Raw genomic sequence first — 23599 nt, forward strand, 5'->3', positions numbered from 1 at the left:
CTCGCAAGGTGTTCATCGATCAAGCATTTAACGGTCAATTTAAATGTATCGTAGTTGGTAGTACCGCCACCTGTGGCGCGCATAGTCATATCCCTTGCGTTTGACGTTTACACACTACCGCCATCTGTTCAGTGTACTACCCACCACAGTGTACTCAATAGATGGCGGTAATGTTTTAGCGACGATGTTTTACAGTGAGAAATATTCAATGTGTTATGTCTGTTTGTCTGTGCTTTAATTATAATAACTATAAAAACTAAAACTAAAAAATCGGTAGAACTATTTCAAACATATCGTTGGTACTTGAGCGGTCGTCTTTCATCTCTTTTTGCCGGTGGTGGCGGGAGGGGGGGATACCCCTCACCATCCCTATCCAAAGGGGGAGTTTGGTAAAGAGAGATGAAAAAACTGATTTGTACCTTCCTTAAAAGTTGTCCTAGCTCGCTATTCTACTATCTATATGCAATTTTCACTCTTCCGTACTCTAACGGAACTATCAACTCTATACTTTCATCTACTCCATCTATCGTATAAAAATTACCACTACAGTCTGTTATTTGAAATTAGCATCTTCAACTAGGGTAAATGATGGCTTCGGCAGCCATCGACTGTTTTCGGCAACCACAATTTAAACGTTAATTTCGATGTATTTTCTCACTAAAACACTTCGCTGAATGTATTTAAACGATTCCTTAGTCTTTCAGCTTCAATCCTAATACATTTTTACGACCAAGCAAACCTGTTATGCTAGGTGTTTCTTCAAAAGAAACATAAGCACATCAAAATACGGCTGATTTCGAGTTGCCGATAATAGAACAGCTGGTTAACACGCAGTTTAAACCACAAACGAAGTGACAGACGGAGCGGCTCGAAAACTTTGGTGACTAACCTGCTATTTCAATTTTTCAGTGTACCACATGGCAACACCACTACTACTGGATTGTACCACATGGCAACACTACTATTAGATTGAACTAGCATTTTCACCAAATGTACTAGAATGTTTTGGTTCTATCTCGTTCACTCTACTCAAAACTGAAATGCATAAAAAAATGACAAAATGTTACGCACTCTTTGCACACTGTCAAAGAATCATTGTACACAAAATCAACTTTGTTCAAATCAAAACAAAAAAACTAACCCATCTGGTGGATGATGGCACAAGCTTCCAAGAAAATTCTATTACAGTGAACCACATTATTTTAATGGATGTCTTCGCCAGTTAGTCGTCTGTAACTTCGTTTGTGGTTTAAACGGAAAGGTTGCCGAAGTAAAAGAGGCTGCCGACAATAGTCACACTCACCTGAGAAGTTTGGAGCGCCTTAAAAACGTTTTCAAACCGTTTTGGACAGTTTTGTTGATTGGAATGGATAGAATAGCTAGCAGCAGATGAATGTAAACAAACAGACACGTCATATGTGTGCGTGACACTGAGAAAATGCTAATAGAAGTGCGGAAGCTGCTTAGATTGACGAGAATACGTAAATTCCCCTATGTAAGTCGTTGACTTCACGCAGAAGTAATACCAACAATCAATACGAAACTAACGATTTTAAATTGGCTCACCACTTTAGTAGCCTATTGGTCCCAAGCAAACGATTAACGTACCCTATTCTAGTCGAAATTCTATTACTACACTATGTTTGTTTTGATTCGCTATGAAAGTTTGACAGATAACATCAGGGGTGTGTGGATTCATGCAGAACATGCAGGGGTGAGTGAAATAGCTTGGGACTGCTTGGGACCGTTGTTCTGGTACTGAGTGAGCCAAAAATAATAATGATTTTCTTCGGGACCCAGTGGTATTAGAGTTACCTCTATGCTACTACATTCCCAACTAACATTTTCAGCTTTATAAGCCAACTTTTCCAGCGTTGTGCTGTAAAGTAGCTGAAAAGAAGCTGCAGATACAGCTACAAGCAGAAGCTAGCAAAATAGTTTTGGAGAGCGTTTACTCAACTTTTTCACAACCATTATTCAATCTGTCAGTAGCACCAACAATCAATACGAAACTAACGATTTTAAATTGGCTCACCACTTTAGTAGCCTATTGGTCCCAAGCAAACGATTAACGTACCCTATTCTAGTTGAAATTCTATTACTACCCTATGTTTGTTTTGATTCGCTATGAAAGTTTGACAGATAACATCAGGGGTGTGTGGATTCATGCAGAACATGCAGGGGTGAGTGAAATAGCTTGGGACTGCTTGGGACCGTTGTTCTGGTACTGAGTGAGCCAAAAATAATAATGATTTTCTTCGGGACCCAGTGGTCTTAGAGTTACCTCTATGGTAATACTAAACATATACTCAAAGTATTTTTTAATCTGTTAGATAGAAATATAGTTTCAAAAATTACTAGTTATTGCATTTTCGTAGCTTCACGAAATATTTACCCTCCCCATGGACATGGAGGTTGACGGTACTGAAGCAAAGGGTTATGTTTAATTTCTTTATATTTGCAACGATGATTTCCTATAGTGACACATATCACCTTCTTAATGCTCCAGTATGCCTCAAACGATTAATTCTTGGTTGTTAATAGAACTTCCTTGATGAAATCGGCTGTTTCATGCAGTCTGAGCAATTCTGATTATAGTATCAGATTTGTTCTGTGTAAAATTTGCCTAAAATAATCAATATTTATTTTACTTGGAACTACTGGAAAAACTGATAACTTTTACATGATATTCTGTTTTGTTTAAAATGCTTTTCACGTAATTTGTTGAGAATACTGGAACATTTATATTAGGGTGGTTAAAAATATCGATTTTGCCCCACCAAGCTCAATCGATTCGAAACCTGATCCTGCTCCAGAAATTTGAGTTTATTTGGATGCGAACTCATACTGCACTCAATTAGAAGTTTATATGGATATTACTATGAGGATAGTGTAATTTTTGTTCTCAATGTCTTATACTGCCTATAATCATAGAGGTAACTCTAAGACCACTGGGTCCCGAAGAAAATCATTATTATTTTTGGCTCACTCAGTACCAGAGCAACGGTCCCAAGCAGTCCCAAGCTATTTCACTCACCCCTGTATGTTCTGCATGAATCCACACACCCCTGATGTTATCTGTCAAACTTTCATAGCGAATCAAAACAAACATAATGTAGTAATAGAATTTCAACTAGAATAGGGTACGTTAATCGTTTGCTTGGGACCAATAGGCTACTAAAGTGGTGAGCCAATTTAAAATCGTTAGTTTCGTATTGATTGTTGCTATAATCCCGTTTCAGTCCTATATGGAAAAAGTAGGCATTGAGAAAATGACAGTTGAAGTTACGAAGTGCAATTCCCATGTGTAAAAGGTTTGAAAAATCATAGTAAATTAATTGATTTTTTTTCAAGTTGAAGATCAGCGAAAAACTATGGTGGTCCAAAAAGCATAACTGTATCTTGACCTCTTGACGATTGAATTTCAGGATGGGACTTATATGCGACTACTTTGCTTAATGCGACAAACTGAATTGATGTTGTTTTAACATTGTTATGATTAAAGCCCGAAGTTTCATCACGTAATATGAAAGTACACAGAAAAAAAGTTGTTGAATATTGTCGTGTCCTGGCATGGCCATTTTTCGGATTTTCCTTTATATGTAAATTATGTTGCCGTGTTTCCTCTTCAAAGCTTTTCATATGACTGCTCTCTTTATTTTCAGCCCCTATTTAGTGCCTTTTTTTTGCTCTTCCTACACCTTTACCAACAATCAATACGAAACTAACGATTTTAAATTGGCTCACCACTTTAGTAGCCTATTGGTCCCAAGCAAACGATTAACGTACCCTATTCTAGTTGAAATTCTATTACTACACTATGTTTGTTTTGATTCGCTATGAAAGTTTGACAGATAACATCAGGGGTGTGTGGATTCATGCAGAACATGCAGGGGTGAGTGAAATAGCTTGGGACTGCTTGGGACCGTTGTTCTGGTACTGAGTGAGCCAAAAATAATAATGATTTTCTTCGGGACCCAGTGGTCTTAGAGTTACCTCTATGCCTTTACTATCTCTATCTCTCTTTCTCACTCTAGATATATCGCTGCCTGCACTGCTCTCATTCCCTACAAATATTACATCCAAACTGCTGCAACCAGGTCAATCCATCGGTTGTGTAATATAACGTTGTAAGATGTACATCGATTTTGCGAACAAAATTACATCCATTGATGTAATATTGTATCTGCTTTTTGCTATTACATCATTATTTTATACATCAGCTTGAATTACATTGATCGATATTACATTTTTTTTTGCTGTGTATATGCCAATTGATAGTGGACAGCGTTGTTATCTTAAAATTTACGAAAATACATATGGGACTAATATGCGATTATAGGCAGTATAGCCAACAATCAATACGAAACTAACGATTTTAAATTGGCTCACCACTTTAGTAGCCTATTGGTCCCAAGTAAATAGATTAACGTACGTTCTAGACGAAATTCTTGTACTACACTATGTTTGTTTTGATTCGCTATGAAAGTTTGACAGATAAAAATGAGGGGCTCGTGGATTTTCCTACGTTTCGAGGGGTGCATCGATTAGCTTGGGACCGAATATAGTACCAGAGCTGAGCCAAAAAGTTGAGCGCGTTTCTTTGGGACTTTATAGTCTTAGAGTTACCTCTATGGTATAAACCCTTCGCCATAATGTTTTACAATATTAAAATGTCATGAAAAACTTGCCATTGATTTTGCCATTTAACAACTAGTTTGATACATATAAAAAATGCATATCATTCAGCGAATGTCGTAAATTTTAATATGTTTCATTAATAACAAAATAAATAAAAATGTATGGTTTTCCCGGCCTTTTGTGACTGATTTATACAATTTCGGCCTTTTGTGTTTCGACCTTATTCGATTTTCGGCCTTTTTGTGGTAGGTTCATACATTTTCGGCCTTTTGTGATTCGGCCTTCTGTTCCTATCCAACTTTATTAGTCATTTGGACTAAAGGCCTACGGTAAAAGCACAGACAAACATACATAACACTCGCAAGTTGTTCATCGAACAAGCATTTAACGGTCAATTTAAAAGTATCGTAGTTGGTGTTCAGCGCAGTGCCCACAACAGTGTACTCAAAAGATGGCAGTAATGTTTTACTGACGATGTTTTGCAGTGAGAAATATTCAATGCGTTTTGTCTGTCTGAGGGCTTTAATTTGGACGCCGTGATAAGTATTGAAGTGAAGGATACGCTTTGCTTGCATTTCCCCAATTGGGTTCTTTAATTTTGAAAAATATATAAATCATCTGAAAGAGCTTCGTTTTCTGAGCACAGCGATATTTTTTTCGAACCCAGACATTTGCACATTTGCTCGCTCCCATACAAAGTGACACCGAGGGGCGCTAATAAGGTGATTTTTGCAAATGTAATCGTACTTATTTAAAATAGTTACAGTGTACCAAAATTGATGAAATTTTAGGTTTGGGTTCCATTTTTAATGAAGATTACGAATATGCATTTACCTCAATACCCTTAAAGAATCCAATTGGCACTTCCAGAAAATATAGACAGTTACTTATGGGAATTTTCAATGGAGTAAAAGGATGATACAAAGTCCGCCATGTTTCACGCACAGTCTGACGTTTGCTTTTGGATTTTCTCATAGGATTCAAGAGCTACAGAGTCGTCGTCAACACCAATGAGAGCGTGAGGCCAATTTGCCAATTTTATCAAAGCACGTGATGGGAATTCTGTTGAGATGAAAGCAACGACATACCCTAATTATTTCAATGTAGGTCTTCAGATGTCACATTGTGTTGTATTAAGCAAAAATGATGTTCAATGTGCTACACGGCGGTAGAAACTCCGAATCAAATTCAAATAGAAAAATCATTCTGCAATCCTGGCATCATTGGTCAACTCCGTCAAACACCATGCACTAATTTTCGACGGGCATTCATCAAAAACATTAAGAAGAGTGAGAAGCTGAATTGTCAAGTCGCGTCCCGGGTCTACAGCAGCAGTCGATTTTTTATTTCGGTGTGAACCACGCGATAGCTTGTTTTCGAGACTCGCTATTATATAGTTGCTCTTTGTTCGTTGCTAGCAGTTCGGTGCCTTTTGTTGCTACGGTGCAAGATGTGTGAAATAAAAAAAAAACACCATCAAGTTTAGCTTCAGCCATGGTGATGCTAAACCAAACATCGGAGAGATTGTAGATTTCGCCAAAGCACTCGACGCGGATCCGGCTGAAATGGAAGCTGTTTATCGCATGAAGTTCAAATCAGAGGAAGCGATGCTCCATGCTCTGACATACAATTCGGAGGATTTAATCTTCCAATATGCGAAAGGAACGACGGCAAAGGTACGCATGTCGCATGCTGGTGAATTCATCCAATATGTGCGTGTGCATGACTTGCCACCAGAGGTACCCGACAACGAGCTGGATAAAATTCTGGGGAAATATGAAGAAAAAAACGCATCATCCGGGAGAAATTTCTAACTGATCTGTGCTTTGAGGTATATATATGGATGTGAAGAAGGAAATCCCCACGTCATTACATTTCTTCAATCGCAAAGAAAATATATTTTATGATGGCAACAAAGATAAATGTTTTCTGTGCAAGGCGGACGGACACCGGAAGCTTTTCTGCCCCAACCGGAAGGCTTGGTGGAAGGTGTGTCGTTAGTCATTAGCGACCAGGAAACGGACACGGGGTTGATGTTGAATGAAACACAGATGTTGAATGAAAATAACGAAACGGACGTGACGACCCCGACGACCGACGAAAGTAGCGGAGAGCATGCAACGGGAAACGACGTTCAGAAGCAGCAGCAGCGATCACGATTCGGGTTCAATGAAAATAAGGAACAAATTCGGGAAAAAAGAATTTGCGCGCACGGGAGAAGATCGCTTTGTATTTTGAGTACCAAAATTGGTATTCCATGTTACTCGGCTCCGCTAAGTTATTTTTATAACATTTGAGCCTGCCAAATAAACGAAATGAAAAAAAGTAGGTCTTCGCACAAAAGTACTTTAAATGTTGTAATTTTCGAAGCAATTTGGATTTCTTTCGATTCTATGTACCAGCTAACGGAAAACATTTCGAATTCTGATTTACAACAGAAATTTAATTTAGAATCTTTTCTCTATTTTTCCTCTCATCATTTAAACAGTTACCGGGAGTTACTTAGTATAAAACAAAAAAATTAAATTAGTAAAATATTATTTAAAAAAAAAGAGTCTATCAAATGTTCGTAAACAGCGGAGTTCTGTAGTTACAGAAAATGCTCACTTTGTTGCTTTCGCATTCATTTTATTTATTTGATCTCTACCATTTTTATTCTCTCTCTACAACTCCTTTTATTTCTCCGTTACTTGCTACACAATAAACCATTTATCTCCGTTCTGTACATCAACTTGACATATTTCCGTTCCTGGCAAAGATCGAATTTCACTCTTTCATACATCACGATCAAGAAAAACAAGGATGGTCCGTCATCTCACAAAAAACAAAAATAATAATAATAATTCCTAACCAATCTTTGTTCTTCGTCCACATGTTACATTTATTCGACTTTCCTCCTCCTCCAGCCGCAGATAGCGTTTTAAACTCGCTACCCGCGTGCACTATTAGTTGTTTTCACGTGTTAGGTCTTTTTTTTTCGAGTGGGATCAACGGTGCTGTTCTTTGTTTGTTTCGCGCGAATAGTTTTTTTTTCTTTTCTTTTCAGGCTGCTGCAGCTGCAAAAGATGGCGGACAGCGTTGCAGCATTGAAAGAGGATGCAGTTCACTATTTTGTAATTGTTGTTGCTATACGCGATTACCTTGTTATCTGTACGTTTTGATCTTTTCCCAACTTGGCTCAAGATTGGCGTTGTCTTACTTTACCTTGGCATAGAAATCAACCTGCTCGTGGAACCAGCTATAGTACTGAGCAGCAGCCTGTTGGGTACTGTTGAAGGCTTTTCCCAAGTTTTCCGGTGATAGTTGACCACTGCAGAGAAGAGGAAGAGCAGAATGGAAATTGTTATTGGACTGAATGTTTAGTGTTGACTTTCCTTGCCACTAGTATTCTTTCTCTGATTGAATGTTCAAAATATTCTAATAATGTTCGAAAAAGTGCTGAGGGACGAATCCTTTCAAATTCTTTAATATTGCATTTATACAAATTAGCATAAGGCGCACAGTGGGATGAAATAAAAAAAGTGGGACATGACATTTAGTATGTTGATGCCTTTTAGAATGTTTCTTCATTTTTTGAGTGCTTTATTTGAGTAGTGAACAATTTTGCTTAAGGTGGGGTGTACTCAGATGAAAAAAAAAACTTTTTTAAACCTCATTAAAATTTATGAACATCTGTAAAAACTTTGTACATGAAGTCATTTTAAGAAACTTTGTCAAAAACGAAAATTTTCTATCCCTTAAGTGGACGAAGTTATCGGGTGAAAATGGAGTTCAAACGGTAGTATCGCTTGAAAACCGTTTTGCTGCCATTACTTTTTTTGTATAAATTTAACTATTTTTTCAATGATCTACAAAATAATATGTTTTCTTTGAAACTGTATAGTACAGGAGATACCAAATCGCTATCTCTTTGTTTTAACGATTTACGTCCATTTTTATAATTTTGAACATTATCTTTAAAGGGGCGTATTTAGCAGGTTAGCAGGTATTAGCAGCTAATAGCAACGTCATTTTATTCAGCAACTTATACCCTACTGTTACATATACAATTTATAGGGGGATCCAAATTTTCAAATAAAGTACCTCAATGTTTTGTTACTTTTATCTGTTTCCATGTCCATTTTTTCCTAGTATGTACATTAGGGTGGGTTATCATTGCATGGTGGATCACAACCCCCTGTTCCCCACTGCTCTTCCGATGTGTATTGAAGTCATCAACATCGGTGACAAATTTGAATAAATTTGGTAATGATCTGGATTGCGGGTTAATTTTAAATTTTGTATGGGAGAATCGATGGAAAACAAAACGAACCTATTCATTTGCTTGCTAAAAATTTAAATATTTCTCAACTTGCACCAAATCTAGGAAATAGATTGCGAATACTATTCAGAACAACTTGGACGTAGCTCTCTTCCATTTTTTTTTATAAATTCGTTTGAATTCTCTTTAGAATTCCCATGCAATCCATCTCAGAATTGTTAAAATTGTACTCAAAATGATCAAGGAGTTCTTCTCTAAATGTGTCCGAAAATTCACTTGGAATGCTTCTTAAAATAATCTAGAAATTCTTTTCAAGACGCCTTTGAAATTATTCTCGGATTTCCTTGGAATCCTCTTCTCAATCGTCATGGATTTTTCCTCGGAGCTACTAAAAAAATACTATGAACTCACACAATTGACTTGGAGTTCTACCCAACAAGTATTGGATGCAGAATAACAGCTTGTTCAGGCAAAAATATGCTTATTCAGCTTTGAATAAGCACCAATTCGACAGTGAGCATGCATAAGGGTGTACACGCAATGATCGATTCTCTTCGTCGATTTTCTCTTTTGTTAATAACTCGCTTGGATTAACATTTCTAGGTGTGTTTGTTGTTGCTTTTGATGGCCAATACAACCTGTTACAGCACTGTATTGGACAAATTTAAGAAAACTGCTTCCATTAGCTGTAGCAATTTAAAGAGAAAATCGGCGAAGTAAATCGAAAATCGCGTTTACGCTCTTATGCATGCTCACTGTCAAATTGTTTGTTGGGTAGTCAAAACTCTGTTATGGCGGTAAGCTCCAACTCGGATTATCAAATAATACCGACTCTGCTTGGATGATCTGCAACATTAAAAACATAAAATAACAATCGTGATAGCACCGACAGGCACGAAACCTGGTTGCTAACTAAAATAGCAACGGCAACGGTTGTCAAACTAACAGCCTGAATAGCAACGCACCGGTGCGGGTGGTCTTAGAGTCGTATTAATTAATAGCGAATTCGTTTATTATTCAGTTCTAACCTGGCTCTGGTATCAAGATTGGGTTTGCTTGTTTTCTGACAAACGTCAATTTGCTGGTTTGTTTTATAAACCTAGCTCAGGTTGAGGTTCACACTGACAAAAAGTTCGGTTTCGCACTTTAACGATAATAAACGAATTCTCTATAACTCTTAAGACGACATCAAAGCAGTCGAACATTCTTAATCGGGATTTAATCCGAGGATAATACCGGTTGGGGTTTACCACCATTAGAGTTCATCCCAAAACTCCCTGGGCATTTTCTCTTAAATATCATGATGTTATCTCTATAGAATTGATTTTAAAATTTGCACAAAATTGCTCTGGAAAAAAATCTAAAATTCTCTTAAATGTTCATCCAAATGACTGTATCTTGAAAATGTAGTCCAGTCCAACGGTCTTGAAATTTTGTCAAGTCCTGAAATCCTAAAATTTGTCCCGATTTGTCAACGGAATTCGCAAATTATTCCCAGATTTTCCAGTTTTCTAGATTTCCCGATTCACTGAAGATAAAAAAAATAAAAAATATTAAAGTCTTAAAGTTTCAAATTCAAGTCTTAAAAATTTTCAAAGCGCCAAAGTTTATAAACAAAAAATTCTCAGACATTTAATTTGTTTCAATTTCACAAGATAGCGTTTCAAATATGTCCATGTCCAGAGCAGTCAGGGTTTTTTTATTTCTTTGGTTTGTTTTCCGTCGATTTAGTTTTCCGTACTGAGTACCAACGCTACCGACGCCAGGGAAACAGCTCCCATACCTGGATCCTACCTATCGACCCATCTCATGAATCGGGGACCAACGATTTTATGCCTCAGTAAATCCCGCCGGCACCGCAATCATGCTTACCACTACACCACCGGTGTCGCTTAAAGAGTAGTCAGGTTCAATGAGTAATTTTCATATGAATATGAACAGCCAGCTGCCTTATCATTCACTGCCTCGTGAGAGTCTGAATGATTGGGAAGTAAACGAGTCACTGACAGCCGAGCGCTCAGTCAACACGTTCTCCCGTGATGGTACTCAATCCTTGTCTTGAATGACTGAGCGTACATTTTCTAGTCAAGTAGTGAGCCAATTTAAAATCGTTAGTTTCCACGGCTTGAAAATCCTCAGAGTTCATTTTAGACCTATCTCTGCTATTTCCTTATAATTTGCTCCATAATACTTTTGAAAATCTTCTGCATAACACTCTTTGCAATTATCTTCAAAATATAAAAAATTCTAGCAGAAACATGGGAATTTCCCGAATTTTTTTTTTCTGAAAATTCACGTAGTATTCTTCCGAAATTCTCATGGAACTATGCTAAGAATTCTCGTGGAATGTGTCCCATAAGTTCTTTCAAACGCTCCTCTTAACTCCGCGGAACTCTCCTTTGAATTATTAAAAAAAAAAAAATATCACCGGAATTACCATGGAATATACCTAGGAATTTCCTTGGAGGGAATTTTCCTTAAATTTCTCCTCAGAATTCAAGTGGAATTATTCTCAGAATTTTCAATGAATAAAATTCAGAGTTCCTTTGCTTGGAATTCTACTCACAACTTTGAAATCCTTGAAGTTCTCCTCACAAATCCCTCTGTATTTTTCTCAAAATGAGTTTGGCATTCAAGTCAAAACTTGGAATGCTTCTCGAAACTATTTTGAATTATTCGCAGATTTAATTGTAATTATCCTCAGCAGCATAGCTCAGCATATTCTCCGAAAACTCTCAGGAGAGTTTAAATCCGGATTATTTTTCTCCCAGAAACTTCTAAAATGATCCTCAGAATTCCCATGAATTTCTCCTTTGAATTGCCTTGCTAGGAATTATCATGAAATAATACTCAGAATTATCTTCCAAAATTTTCTCAGAATTCCTTAGATGAGTGACATTAGATATTGCTATGCATTTTCATTAAAATTTCCTTTTAATCCTATTCAGTGTTTCTTGGAAATCTACTTGGAAAGCAGCTTTGGCTTGATGTTTTCCTCAGCATTGTACCCAGAACTCCCTTTAAATAAGTTCCCTACAACTTTTCATCATGGTCTTTATTCAATTCATTCATTCAATGCCATGAGCCTTGGACATCTTTTCTATTTTGTTTTTTTTTTATCGTCGTCCAAGAAGTCAGATTTCAAACGCTCGTTTTCAAAGAATCTTTATCACATCAATTTATTACATAATCAAGATGTAATTGTATAAATTACATTGGTCAATTTTAATCAGTGACTTAAGTGTCTTTTTGATGAAAAAAGTGCTACCAGCCCTGTAATTGATGGACTTGTGAGTGGGAAATTGGTATACTTTGTAGCTAGGAAATTCCAACGAGAAGTACCTCAATGGAACATTTATAGATGTTTTATGAGCCTTCAGAGGCCTTTCTTGGTCTTCTCCAGAATTTTATACACTTCTCCAGAATTTTAGAAATTTCTTCCGTGAAGGGAGGGGGCTTGTTTGTAAACATGACCAAATATAAAAAAAATAAATCTATTTTTATTGAAGTACCAGTGCGACATCCTGGTCATGATTTTTCACTAATTTCACCAAATTTTTTGGAAGTTATTCGATTTAGAGCGGAAACTGCATGCTAAATATACATTCCTTCCGGAAAAATTCCAAAAATAACATTCCCGGAAAATCAACTCTGTGAAGAACTATCAATAAAAGAAAATAAATTTCGAATGGATAATGATGGCAACTTTTTGGAGAGGTTGAAATGAGCTTCAAGAGCAGTTAGAAAATAGAAAGCAAGAAACTTCCAGAGGAAGCTGACAGACTCCCGACATCCAAGACGGAAGAATTTTTTGGAGTAAGTCGGAAGAAACATTCAGAAAAGGTTTAGATACACTTCCAGAACAAGTCGGCAGGCATTTTCGGGGCATCTCAGCAGGACCACTGAGGGAACTTGGAAGGAGCTTTCAAGATAAATCTTTAGAATACACCAATGTCAGTCAGACCAAGAATAGAAAAATCGGAATTAACTTCCAGGAAAAGTTGCAGGACTATCCGGTGGAAGTCATATAAAACAACTTAATAAAACTGGAATAAGATTACCCGTAAAGATGGAAGAAATGTGAGGTAAACATTCCAAAAAAACTAGAATCAATTTCCTGGAGTGGCACTAAGATTCTTTTAGGGAAATATAGAAAATAAACTATCATGATAAGTTGGAAGAATCTTCCGAAAAAAGTTTAAAAAAAACTCCAGAGAGATGTCTGAAAAATCTTTCAAAGGAAATTAGAAGAAACTTCCAAAAGTACGTAACGTCATAAGTCGAAACGTTTGGGGAAAACTCAATAGGTCTTCTATGATAAATCGAAATATTATTAGGTGCGAAACTAATTTCCCGCTGTTTGTCAAAAGATGGCTCCAACAGTAAGTGATATGTCGACTGACAAATCGAAAACGTCATAAACCAAGTTTAGACATATGGTAAACAAACCGTTTTGACACATTAGTGATTTATTTTTTGCGTCATATTAACCTTTCTGACGTTTATAACACGCACACTTGCGTAATCCCATTTTCAAGTGTCAAGTTTGTTATCTTTTGCTTCAGCCAAAAATGTTGCTTTGTTATTGGTATCCTCCCTTTCAGACTATCAATACTAGCAACTAGTTACCTCTATGATACTAGCATGCAAAGGTTATGCTGTGTGTTTGGGACCAGGTCGGTGTTATTTATTATGAGCTGTTAAATGTATTTAATATTTTAGATGATTTAGTTGTACAGAGGTTCATAATTTCTTTCGGCTAAAATCATCCCATGGGGTGCATGCTATAATGAATTAAATACTAAACATTTGAATTCCAAGATCTGCACGATTAGAAAAAAAAAATCCCTGCAGTTTGATACTTCTACACAAAGTTTTCGTCGGGGATCTTGAACATAAAAACATGTCATCAATTACAATAGGAGTGAATGAAAACTGGTCCATAGCAAAAATCACTAAAAATCGATTCCCATTCTATGCACATGAAAAAGTGTAAAAAGTTGACCTACATTTTGTATAAAAAGACAATTTTACATTTACCTTGCAAGTTTGCCGTTACACATTTTACTGGAGGCGTTCGGATATTTAGTCCGACTACTTTGTCAACCAATTTCAGTGGAACTTTCTACTTGGAAACTATTTAAAAAATAGCGTAGCTAACATTGCGATTTTTTTTGAATGACCTAATTGTTGACAACTTTCCTTGATGAATGTAGATTCGAGTGAAATAGCAATTTAAACTGCTCAAATAAATTGATTAATATTTGTTGCTATTTAATTTCTGTCACAATGCACAATGTATATGGCCATGGAACTAGAGAAAATGTTCAACCCACAAGATGCTAAACTGAACATGAAACCGTTACACTTTGAAGTACAGGAAGGGGGATAACAGTTTAAAAAAATGTATGACTGATTGTCCACGCAGGGAAAGGTGGGGGAGGGTCTAATCTGCTTTAAAACTGTACACGTGGTTTGTGGATAGCTACCAAGGAGCAAAATTAACCCTTATGTGACTGGTAAGGAATACCTGCCGTTTTATTCACACACATTCATCCCAAATTGTAAAGTTGGCCACCAGTCACATAAGGGTTGAATCAAGCGTGTTACTTGGCACACACAGAAAAACGTACAAAGAACAAACAATCGAATTTTATCGGAGTCATGTAGCATCGAACTCTCTGGATGAGATCAATTCCGATTATTATGGTATCTACAAAAACGAAACAAGGGAGAAAGTTTAAAAACCCCATTCAGAGTTCGATGCAGCACGTAACCGAGGAAGAACGTGTATACCGGAATTCACACGCCAGACGCATTTTCACACAGTAAGCAGCCAAACTTCACACTTACACAAACACCTTGGTTTTGAAGAACTCGCAGCTATGGTTGTAGGTGTTGACCGTAAACGTGCTGACAGCAGTCCACGACGAACAAGCAAAGTCGCCAATTTTCTTCGGCAGCCCTGGAGCGTATTGCTCAACCTATCGAAACAATGAGAAAACAAAATGTCACCATAAAATCGTTCATAACGCATTCCAAGCCCATTCGGTACTTACGAAATCAGCAACCACTGGAGTTTTCTGTTCAACCAGCAGTTTCACGTTGCCGAAGCCCTTTTTGGCACCATTCCATAGAATTTTGCTGAAATCTATCGAAAATTCTACGTATGGTCCAACGGTCTAAAAGAAACAAAATCAATTTAATGATCCACGAAAACAAAACACAAACAACAGCCTTACCTTTTTCGCCTGCCCATAGTAGACGGGAACGTGCTCCTCGGTCCACTTGAAGCCCCGTGCACTGTACTTGAGCGTACAGGTCCACGCGTCCTGCACAGCCGGAAGCAGGCCAGCCTGCTTCAGCAGCTGTCCGGTGTGGGAGTTTTCGAATTTGCCACCCGCCCGGTATGTGTCGAAACCGATCAGGCCACCGGTCAGACCGAACAGCAGGAATGTGGCCAACAGAAAACTACAGCATACCGTCGTCGCCCCCGATCGGGATGACTTGTTGGACTTGGCGGCTTTGTTCTTCTTCGAGGAAACTTTGTCTTGCACCTGCTGCAGAAGAAAGAAAGAAAAAGACGACGTAGAAGTACGTTAGTATATATGTGCAAATAATTCCTCGGTCGGTGATGATTCAAGCTATGAGCTAATCAAAATTAAATGGAGACCCAATTATGGGAATGAATATTTGTTGCTTCTTTTTTGTGCAAGATTGGCACATATGAATGAAGTCGCGTGTTAATATTTGCACCTCCCCACCAATGAGTGCACGAGGGCATTGCTTGGTATTGGAATGAACCGTTCAACAATACTTGGTAAACGGTGATAGATAGCTCGATGTATTCGGAAACAAATTTGCTGTAGTATGTTAGGGGAAATTGTGTCATCATCAGGCTGTTAAAAAATGCTTAAGTTGCAAAGCTAGCGTTACTTCGGCCTACCTTATTTCGTCCAATCGAGTAGAAAATAACAAAAATATGTGTGATTTCATCGTAGACAAATAATACGTGTGTTCTTATACTTTAGCGTGTAAGATACGATGAAAGATTTTCGTTATCTTGTCAATCAAAGATGACAAGTAGTAATTGATTGATTCGGCCCCCGTTCTACTAACATAAGTAATAAAAAACTTGTCAATGTACATTGAATGACGGCTCCGCAAAGCTAACGCAATTGAGCTTTGAAAAAAAAATATTTAAAAAAGCAGTATAAGTGACATGTAAAGTTTAACGCTTTTTTGGAGTAGCGAAGCCTGGGAGTAAACCAGGTGCATATAAAATAAGCTGTAATCATTGTAAAAAGTATATGTAGGACAAACCAATAGAACTTTAGCAACAATATTTAAAGGTCATATACTGCCGTTATCGCATAAGAGTCTCACGGTGCATAAGGATTGCATAGAACATGGGACAGTTATGCATATAACGGCAGTAAGGTCAAAAAGCAAGAGAAAAAAGGACTAACATATGATTTCAAATCAAAGGTTGCAGAACATATCTTCACCGAGGATCCCCAATTGACGACGGAGAACATCACGATTTTGCGAACCGTATCTACACCATGGAAATTGGAGGTTGCAAAGGTTTCTTCAGTCGAGTATTAGTACAAGACACTGAACAAGGCTGCACATTGTTGAAAAAATACGCGAATCTGACAAGGATAAGCAAATAACGTAATGGAATTAAATGAAAATTACTATAGGGTGTCCTAAAAAGTATAAGCACACTTTCAACTCGCCGCCATTTCTACCCCGATGAAGTGTATCAGCTGTTGATCGATGGTTGTTGTTGTTTACTTATTGCTCAACAAGTTTGTGTGCACAAAGTGCATTTTTTTAACAAAAATAATCAAAATGCGAAGTATTTCCCCGGAAATGCACAAACAGATCGCGCGCAAATGGTGCACTATTCTCATCCTATCAGTAAGGAAGGTGGCAAAAATTGAGGAAGTAAGTATCGGAGCAGTTCGAACCGCTATCCGGAAGTTCGGTGAAGAAGTTACCTTCGAAGACACACCGAAATCTGTCTGTAAACCGGGACCGGTGGACCAGAAGATCACCTAAGCTTTCATTATAAAGAAAAGTGTGTCTGTTCTTGATTTGGCCAAAAAACTGAGAACATCGAAGAGTAACGATGAAACTTAAGTCAAATTTGACTACAAGACGCTTCCGGGAGACCAATACTAAACAGTCCGTGATGGTCACGAAGTCGACGATGCCGATAAGATAATTTTTACCGAAAATTTGGTAAGAAGGCCATGGTTTGGCAAGCGATATGTGAGTGTGGCAAGTTGTCAAAGCCATTTGTGACGTAGGAGGCGATGAACACTGATATTTACGTTCGGGAGTATTTGAATCGGCGTCTGTGGTCCATGATCCGTCAACATGATGGCACAGTACTATTTTGATCCAATTTGGTGTCAATGCACTACTCGAAAGACAATGTGCACGTGCCAAAAGAGATGAATCCTCCGAATTGTCCGAGGCTCAATCAATCGAAGCTTTTTGGGCTCTTTCCAAGGGATATCTACGGAGACATGAATTCAATCGAAGAATTTGAAAAAGACTGGACAAAAGTGGCCAACATCATCGCCAAGGAATTTGTGCTGAAGCTCATGGGCAGCGCTCCTTGGCATACGATTAAAGGAACTGCGGATTATTTTTATCCAATTGAAAGATAATACTATAGAAAACGTTGACTAGAAAACTACGTCCTTCGTTTTTTTCCACTTTCACTTCAATTCGGGCTCATTCGACTTGTCAAGCATCAAAATATAGTATTCGCACAATATCGATGCTGGTAGGTATGGCATTCGGATTATATATAGTAATAATATATTATTTTATGTTAAACGAAAATTAAATTAACGAGGCCATTCTGGAGTTCAAGATGGTGGCCATCGGGGTTAGAAAAAGTGTCAAATACCCTACATTATGGTTATTCTCGAAAAATCGGTATCAGATACCATTTTAGAATCCAAAAAGGCAGCCATCAGGGTTCAGAAGCCGTCAAATACCCTACAATATGGATATTTCGGAACGGTAACGACGCGTAGATGCTGTAAATCGATATTTGATGCCATTTGCAGGCCATTTGACACTTCTTCTGAAATCGAAAGCCACCATCTTGAATTTGAAGATGGCCTCGGACATCGATTTCTGGCTTCTAGATGTCACCCCGATTCCAAAAACCCACATTGATCGGTATTTGACAGTATTTCACAGTTTCTCTGAACCAAAGCCGCCATCTTGGATTTAAATGTGACATCAATTTTTGGCATTTATGTCTCATCCCATTCTGAAAATAACCATATTTTAGGGTATTTGACACTTTTCCGCAAATCGAAAGTCGCCGTCTTAGATTTCAAATGGCGTCGGATATCGATTTCCGGCTTCTAGACGCCATCCCGATTCCAAAAATACCTATATTGATGGGTATTTGACAATATTTCTCATTTCTTCTGAAATCGGAAGCCGCCATCTTGGATTCCTAAATTGCGTCAAATATCAATTTTCGATCTGTAGACTTCATACTGATTACTGTATTTCCCCTTTTTATTGAGTCGGAAGCCGCTATCTTCGATTTCAAAATAGCGTCGGATATCGGTTTTCATCCTCTAGACATCATCGTGATTCCAAAAATACCTTTATTGATAGGTATTTGACAGTATTTCCCACTTTTTATTAAACTGGAAGGCGCCATCTTGGATTTCAAAATGGTGTCGCATTCAATTTTCGATCTCTATGCGTCACCCGGTTAAAAAATACCCATATTGATGGGTAAACAAACCACCCGACAATGATAAATTTGACATCCACGTGCACAGATCTATGCGCATACGCTTAAATGAACCAAGTGAACAATCAACAAAAGTCATAAAAACTGCGCGAATTTGGATCGAAAAGCTTCGCTTCAATGCAAAAGTAAGTTCATTTGACAATGAAAGAAGAAATGAACACAAGTCAAGCCAAAACAAACAGCATGAAAACTGATCGAAAGGGATGGTTTACAGCTTCATCGTCACTTGATGATTTCCGATTGAAATAGACTTTGTGGGGCCCTGGCTGCCAGCCGTTATGGAAGTTTCGGTTGCGTTCGTGTGTGAAGCAAAAACCATGAAACTCAATCTCACCACAGTTTGTTGAGATTTGCAGCTGGTGAATTTTGTTAGCTTGATATTATGAGCTGCAATATCACAGCTTGCAAAATCAACCGCAGTTGTTTGCTTGTTGATTTTTGTCTACGAAAATCAAGCGTGATCTTGGGCATTGGCGAGATTTGATTTTTTGATATTTTCCCAACACTAAAAATTACATCTTCAAAATTCACCAAAGTAGGGAGCATCTATTAAGTACGTCACGCTATAAGGAAAAAGGAGGTTTAGAAATGTGTGCATGCAATGCATTAGGTATAGCAAAAACGTACCGCAAGGATAGAGGGGGGATGATTTTTCTTAAATTTCGCATAACGTACTCATTGTATGCTCCCTAAGGAGTAAAGAATAGTATAGATTAAAGAGGGTCTAGTATAAGAGAGGAACTAGTCCAGATGTGCCAAACGAACTGTTGCATTGGCAGTGTTGCAAGAAAGCACCTAAGCATAGGTTGCCAAGGCAGTTTGATTTGAATCCGCTCCTCTCTTATACTAGACCCTCTCTAGTATAGATCGCTCTAATGGTGAGAATGTTGTACAAAAAGTTTTTCATAAGCGGTTTTACGAAGAAAAAACCCTTTTCGGGCAATTTGAGCACTATCATTCAATTACAAATCAATTCTCAACAATCAATGTATAAAACGAAGATTTTTCCAAGCATCCACGTTTGCATGATCTCACAGCCAATAAACTACAGTACATACATTGATTGAACAAGGTTACTGACACACATTAACAACCACCCATGTTCATCATTCCCGTCCCCATGAAGGAGCTCCAACACCAAGGAGCAGAGATAAAATGAGATCAGCACAATATTTACCTTTTTGTCTTTGTTTGTGTTCTGTGCCTTCTTGTTCTGGTTCTTCTTTTCTCCTGCCTTTGGTGCCATTATCTCTCCGAAGTATCCCTAGCTGTTCCTGAACACTAATCACACTAGTTACTGTATGTACACTGAGCCTAAGTCTACGGTGGTACCAGCGAGATCCACTTCAAGATGAAGGTTTAGGTGTAAATGGATGTGCGCGAGCCAAGCTTATGCTGTTTATCCCGCCCAAATTGGTTTGATGGTGGTGCGTCCCGTTGCAATCTATCGAAAAAAAAAGCTTGGAGATAAGACCTGACCGCCACGCAGATGAACCGAATTGGTCTTTGCAAGTGTCGAGATTGAACAACTAATGCTGCTGCACTCACTGACTGACTCTTGTGTGCTCTAATCGTTCGCTGTAGAAACACTTGATCTTCTTTGCAACTTATTCACGTCAGTAGGCAATCAATGCTGCTGGTGGTTTCAAAAGTCGTTACGAGTTTTGCAGAGCAGTTGCCGAGTGAGTGCAGCTCTGCGTCGGTCGTCGATGATGTTCGACTGGTTTACAAACACACGCCGTCAGTCAATTTCGATACTGCTTTTATTCTGCTACTGCTGCTGCTGCTGCTGTTGCTAGTTCTGGTGCTATGTGCTGCATGTACACGAGGTGATGCGATACGACTGCATATTGATTAGTGGGTGCGATGATGCGTTCATCATAAAGGTTGATTCTAGATAAGCCCATGATTAACCGTTGCTTTAACGCGAATTTTGGAGTTACTTCGCTACAATCATTCTAAGATCTTACTCTTCAAGAGCTTCAGCAGCCGTCTATTATCGCGTAAAGCAAAATCAATCGAGGATGATATTGAATAGCAACAATGTGCCTATATATGTTGCGCTGGCGTACACTTCAGGAAGCGGCTTAAATCGAGCAAAGATACGTAACAATGCATGATCAGCACAATGTGCGCATTGGCTGTGTGAATTTAATTTGGAATCAAAATCAATAACGCCTTTTGTTACATTGCATGCAGCTATGGAAATGCGGATAAGAAGGTTTTATTAAAGACAAGGTTCAGCAGAGCCTGATGTGCTCCACCACTTCGCGTTTTGAGGGACACAGATTTTATCATCCATAAGCATTGTAGATTTGAAATTTGACCTTGGTGTATGCTTCTTCGTACTGTAGTAAACATTAGGTAGCTGTTTCAGCTCTATACATTTAGTAGATCGTCAGTTTTGTGATCGTGCAAATAGGGGAAATGGCATTAATATTGGCCTATGGATCTAAAATTGGGCCCATCGCTAAAAATCTTCAATTTATCAATTTTATCTAGATGAACGCGTTTTTGGGACGGTACTAATGGATATTTTGGTCGCTATTGAAAATTTAGTCGATTGCTGAGTTTATGTATGGGCCCAAATTATGGGCATTTAGGCCGACATTACATCCATTTCCCCTATGTAGTAAGAAAACTGACTACTGTGGACTAAATCGTAAAATGACGGATTCAAAGAACTTAATTTTCTAAATAATGGTCCGCCTAACTACGTCCAAGAGTTAAAATTATAGGGGAAAAGGCTCTAATGTTGGCCTATGGATCTAATAATTGGGCCCCAGACTGATGCAAAATTTGAAATTTTCACTCCACAGTGCTCAAACGGTTCCAAATTGGGCCCAGATTAGCCTCCCAAAATTTGAACTCATTTAGTAAGAAACTGACTTGACACAAACCATTTGAAATGTATATGGAAGTTACTATGGGAAAAAACCAAAAATTTTGATCATATCAATTTCAAAATGGTAGCTGCGCAAGTTGAAAATTTTCTCAGCTACAACTTTGTTGAAGACCATTTTTCGATCGAACGTAAAGAACAAAAGTTATTAATAATTCAAGTCACTGATGTCTTATGATTATGCTCAATCAACTGTTCAGCAGGTTGGTTGGTGTTTCTGGCGCCTCCAATAGTGGACAAAAATCATGGCATTGCAGAATACAGTGTTGCCCATGATACAGTTGCTTAATCATGCCATAAGATTATCAATCTCTTAAACAATTAAAAACTATTTAATTTGACGTTTGGCTGAGAAAACTTCCCATAATAATAGCGATAGAACATGTTAACAGTACGATATGGAAAAAGGCTAGAAGACAACGAATAAAAAGTTTGGTTTTCCCATAGTAATTTCCATATAAACTTCAGTTTCTTACCAAATGAGTTTAAATTTTGGGAGACTAATCAGGACCCAATTTGGAACCATTTGAGGCCCATTGATAAAAAATCATCTGTTCTTCATCTTTTTTAGAACAAAACAAATTGCTATTATCGGTTCAATCAAATTCATACATGAAGTTTAAGATTACAGAGTTGGGGGAAAATGCTATACTAATATCAACATGAAGCTTTAGTGCGATAATTTATAAGCTAGAGAAAGTTCTGAAGAGCATAGATCGATAGTTCCGCTAGAGTACGGCAGTGTGAAAATTGAACAGAAGTGAAATTAAGCGAAGGGCCATTAATGCGCACTCCTTTGTCTAGCTCACTTGATGGGTAAGGGCATTCTGCATTCTGGCATATGCCATAACATCGGATCGTGATATGAACGTATATTCACCCTATAGATTAACCAAAACCTACGAGATATCCTCAGCAACGATACATAGGTAAGTAAATTCAAGCAAAACTATGCTCATTGTACATCATTTAAGATCCATTTCTACGTTCTCCAAATCAAACTAATTTTAGATTATTCTATCCACTAGAGCAGTGGTGCTCATTCAACGAATCGCCGAATGAGTTTGCAAGGCCTGCGGAATGCCTTCAGTCTGTGGAATGTATGAAACTTTTATCCAATTCAGATTCCTTTGGATCTCTTGTCAGAATTCTTTATGAACGCATTTCAGGATGCCCTTGGAGATTGTCAGGATTTCCTTAACATACTCATCATAAATTCTTCTTTTCGATCCTCAGAATATTTTCAGAAATTCCTCTGTGTTTTTTGTTTCAAAATTTTTCTCGAATGTTTCTTTAAATTCCCGTTATAATTTGTATCATGATTTCGGTCAAATTTTCCCAACATTCCGCTACAAATATTTTTTTTTAATTCTGTTGAATTCTCCCTAAAATATCCATACACTCAGAGGTTGTGAGTTTGAACTTCCATGAAATTAAACTCAAAACTACTGCTAAATAACCTCTCATTGACACTGTTGGAAATATTAAATTCTCCTTAGGATTCCTTTGGAATCGAATCAACTTCAGATTCAGATCCCTTTCAAATTATTATCAAAATTCCAAGAAGATGTTGTCAGCATTGCTATGAGATTCTTGTCAAAATTTATTTGGAGTTGTGGAGTTTTCGATATTTTTTGGAATTATCCTCTGAATTCTCTTCGAGTTCTTCTCAGAGATTCTTTGAAATCCTTCTCGACATTTCCTCACAATCCCCTTTAAATTCTCTTCACAATTACCATGTAATTCTACTTACAGCTACCTTTAAATTGCTTAAGTATTTGTCTCAAGCTTTCCTCACAAAGCCTTTGAATTTCTATTCAGAATTACTTTATAGTTTCCTCGGAATTCCTTAGGAATACTTTCCATAATCCCTTAGGAGCTCTCTTCGGAAAAACCTTTGGATTATGCCAATTCTCATCGAAATTTCATTGTATTTTTTTTTTCCTGTAGTGCTGATGCACAATACGGTCAACAACTTTGTCGAAGACAGCAA

At 37.8% G+C, this 23599-nt stretch overlaps 1 protein-coding gene across 1 annotated transcript in view; it reads right to left on the reverse strand.

Moving 5' to 3' along the window:
- Positions 1-7063: 7063 nt before the first annotated feature.
- Positions 7064-23599, reverse strand: part of Tmem214 (Transmembrane protein 214) — an 85809-nt gene continuing 69273 nt past the window's right edge. The window contains exons 5-8 of the mRNA XM_065225211.1: positions 15145-15462; positions 14962-15084; positions 14756-14886; positions 7064-7951 (exon numbers count right to left, since the gene is read on the reverse strand). Coding sequence (XP_065081283.1) covers positions 7837-7951; positions 14756-14886; positions 14962-15084; positions 15145-15462 — 687 coding nt within the window. The 3' untranslated portion in view covers positions 7064-7836. The remainder of the gene's footprint in view (positions 7952-14755; positions 14887-14961; positions 15085-15144; positions 15463-23599) is intronic.

The sequence above is a fragment of the Ochlerotatus camptorhynchus genome, unplaced genomic scaffold (assembly GCF_037179485.1).
Source record: "Ochlerotatus camptorhynchus isolate MF236.1 unplaced genomic scaffold, CSIRO-AGI_Acam_v1.1 ptg000222l, whole genome shotgun sequence".
Classification (NCBI taxonomy): domain Eukaryota; kingdom Metazoa; phylum Arthropoda; class Insecta; order Diptera; family Culicidae; genus Ochlerotatus; species Ochlerotatus camptorhynchus.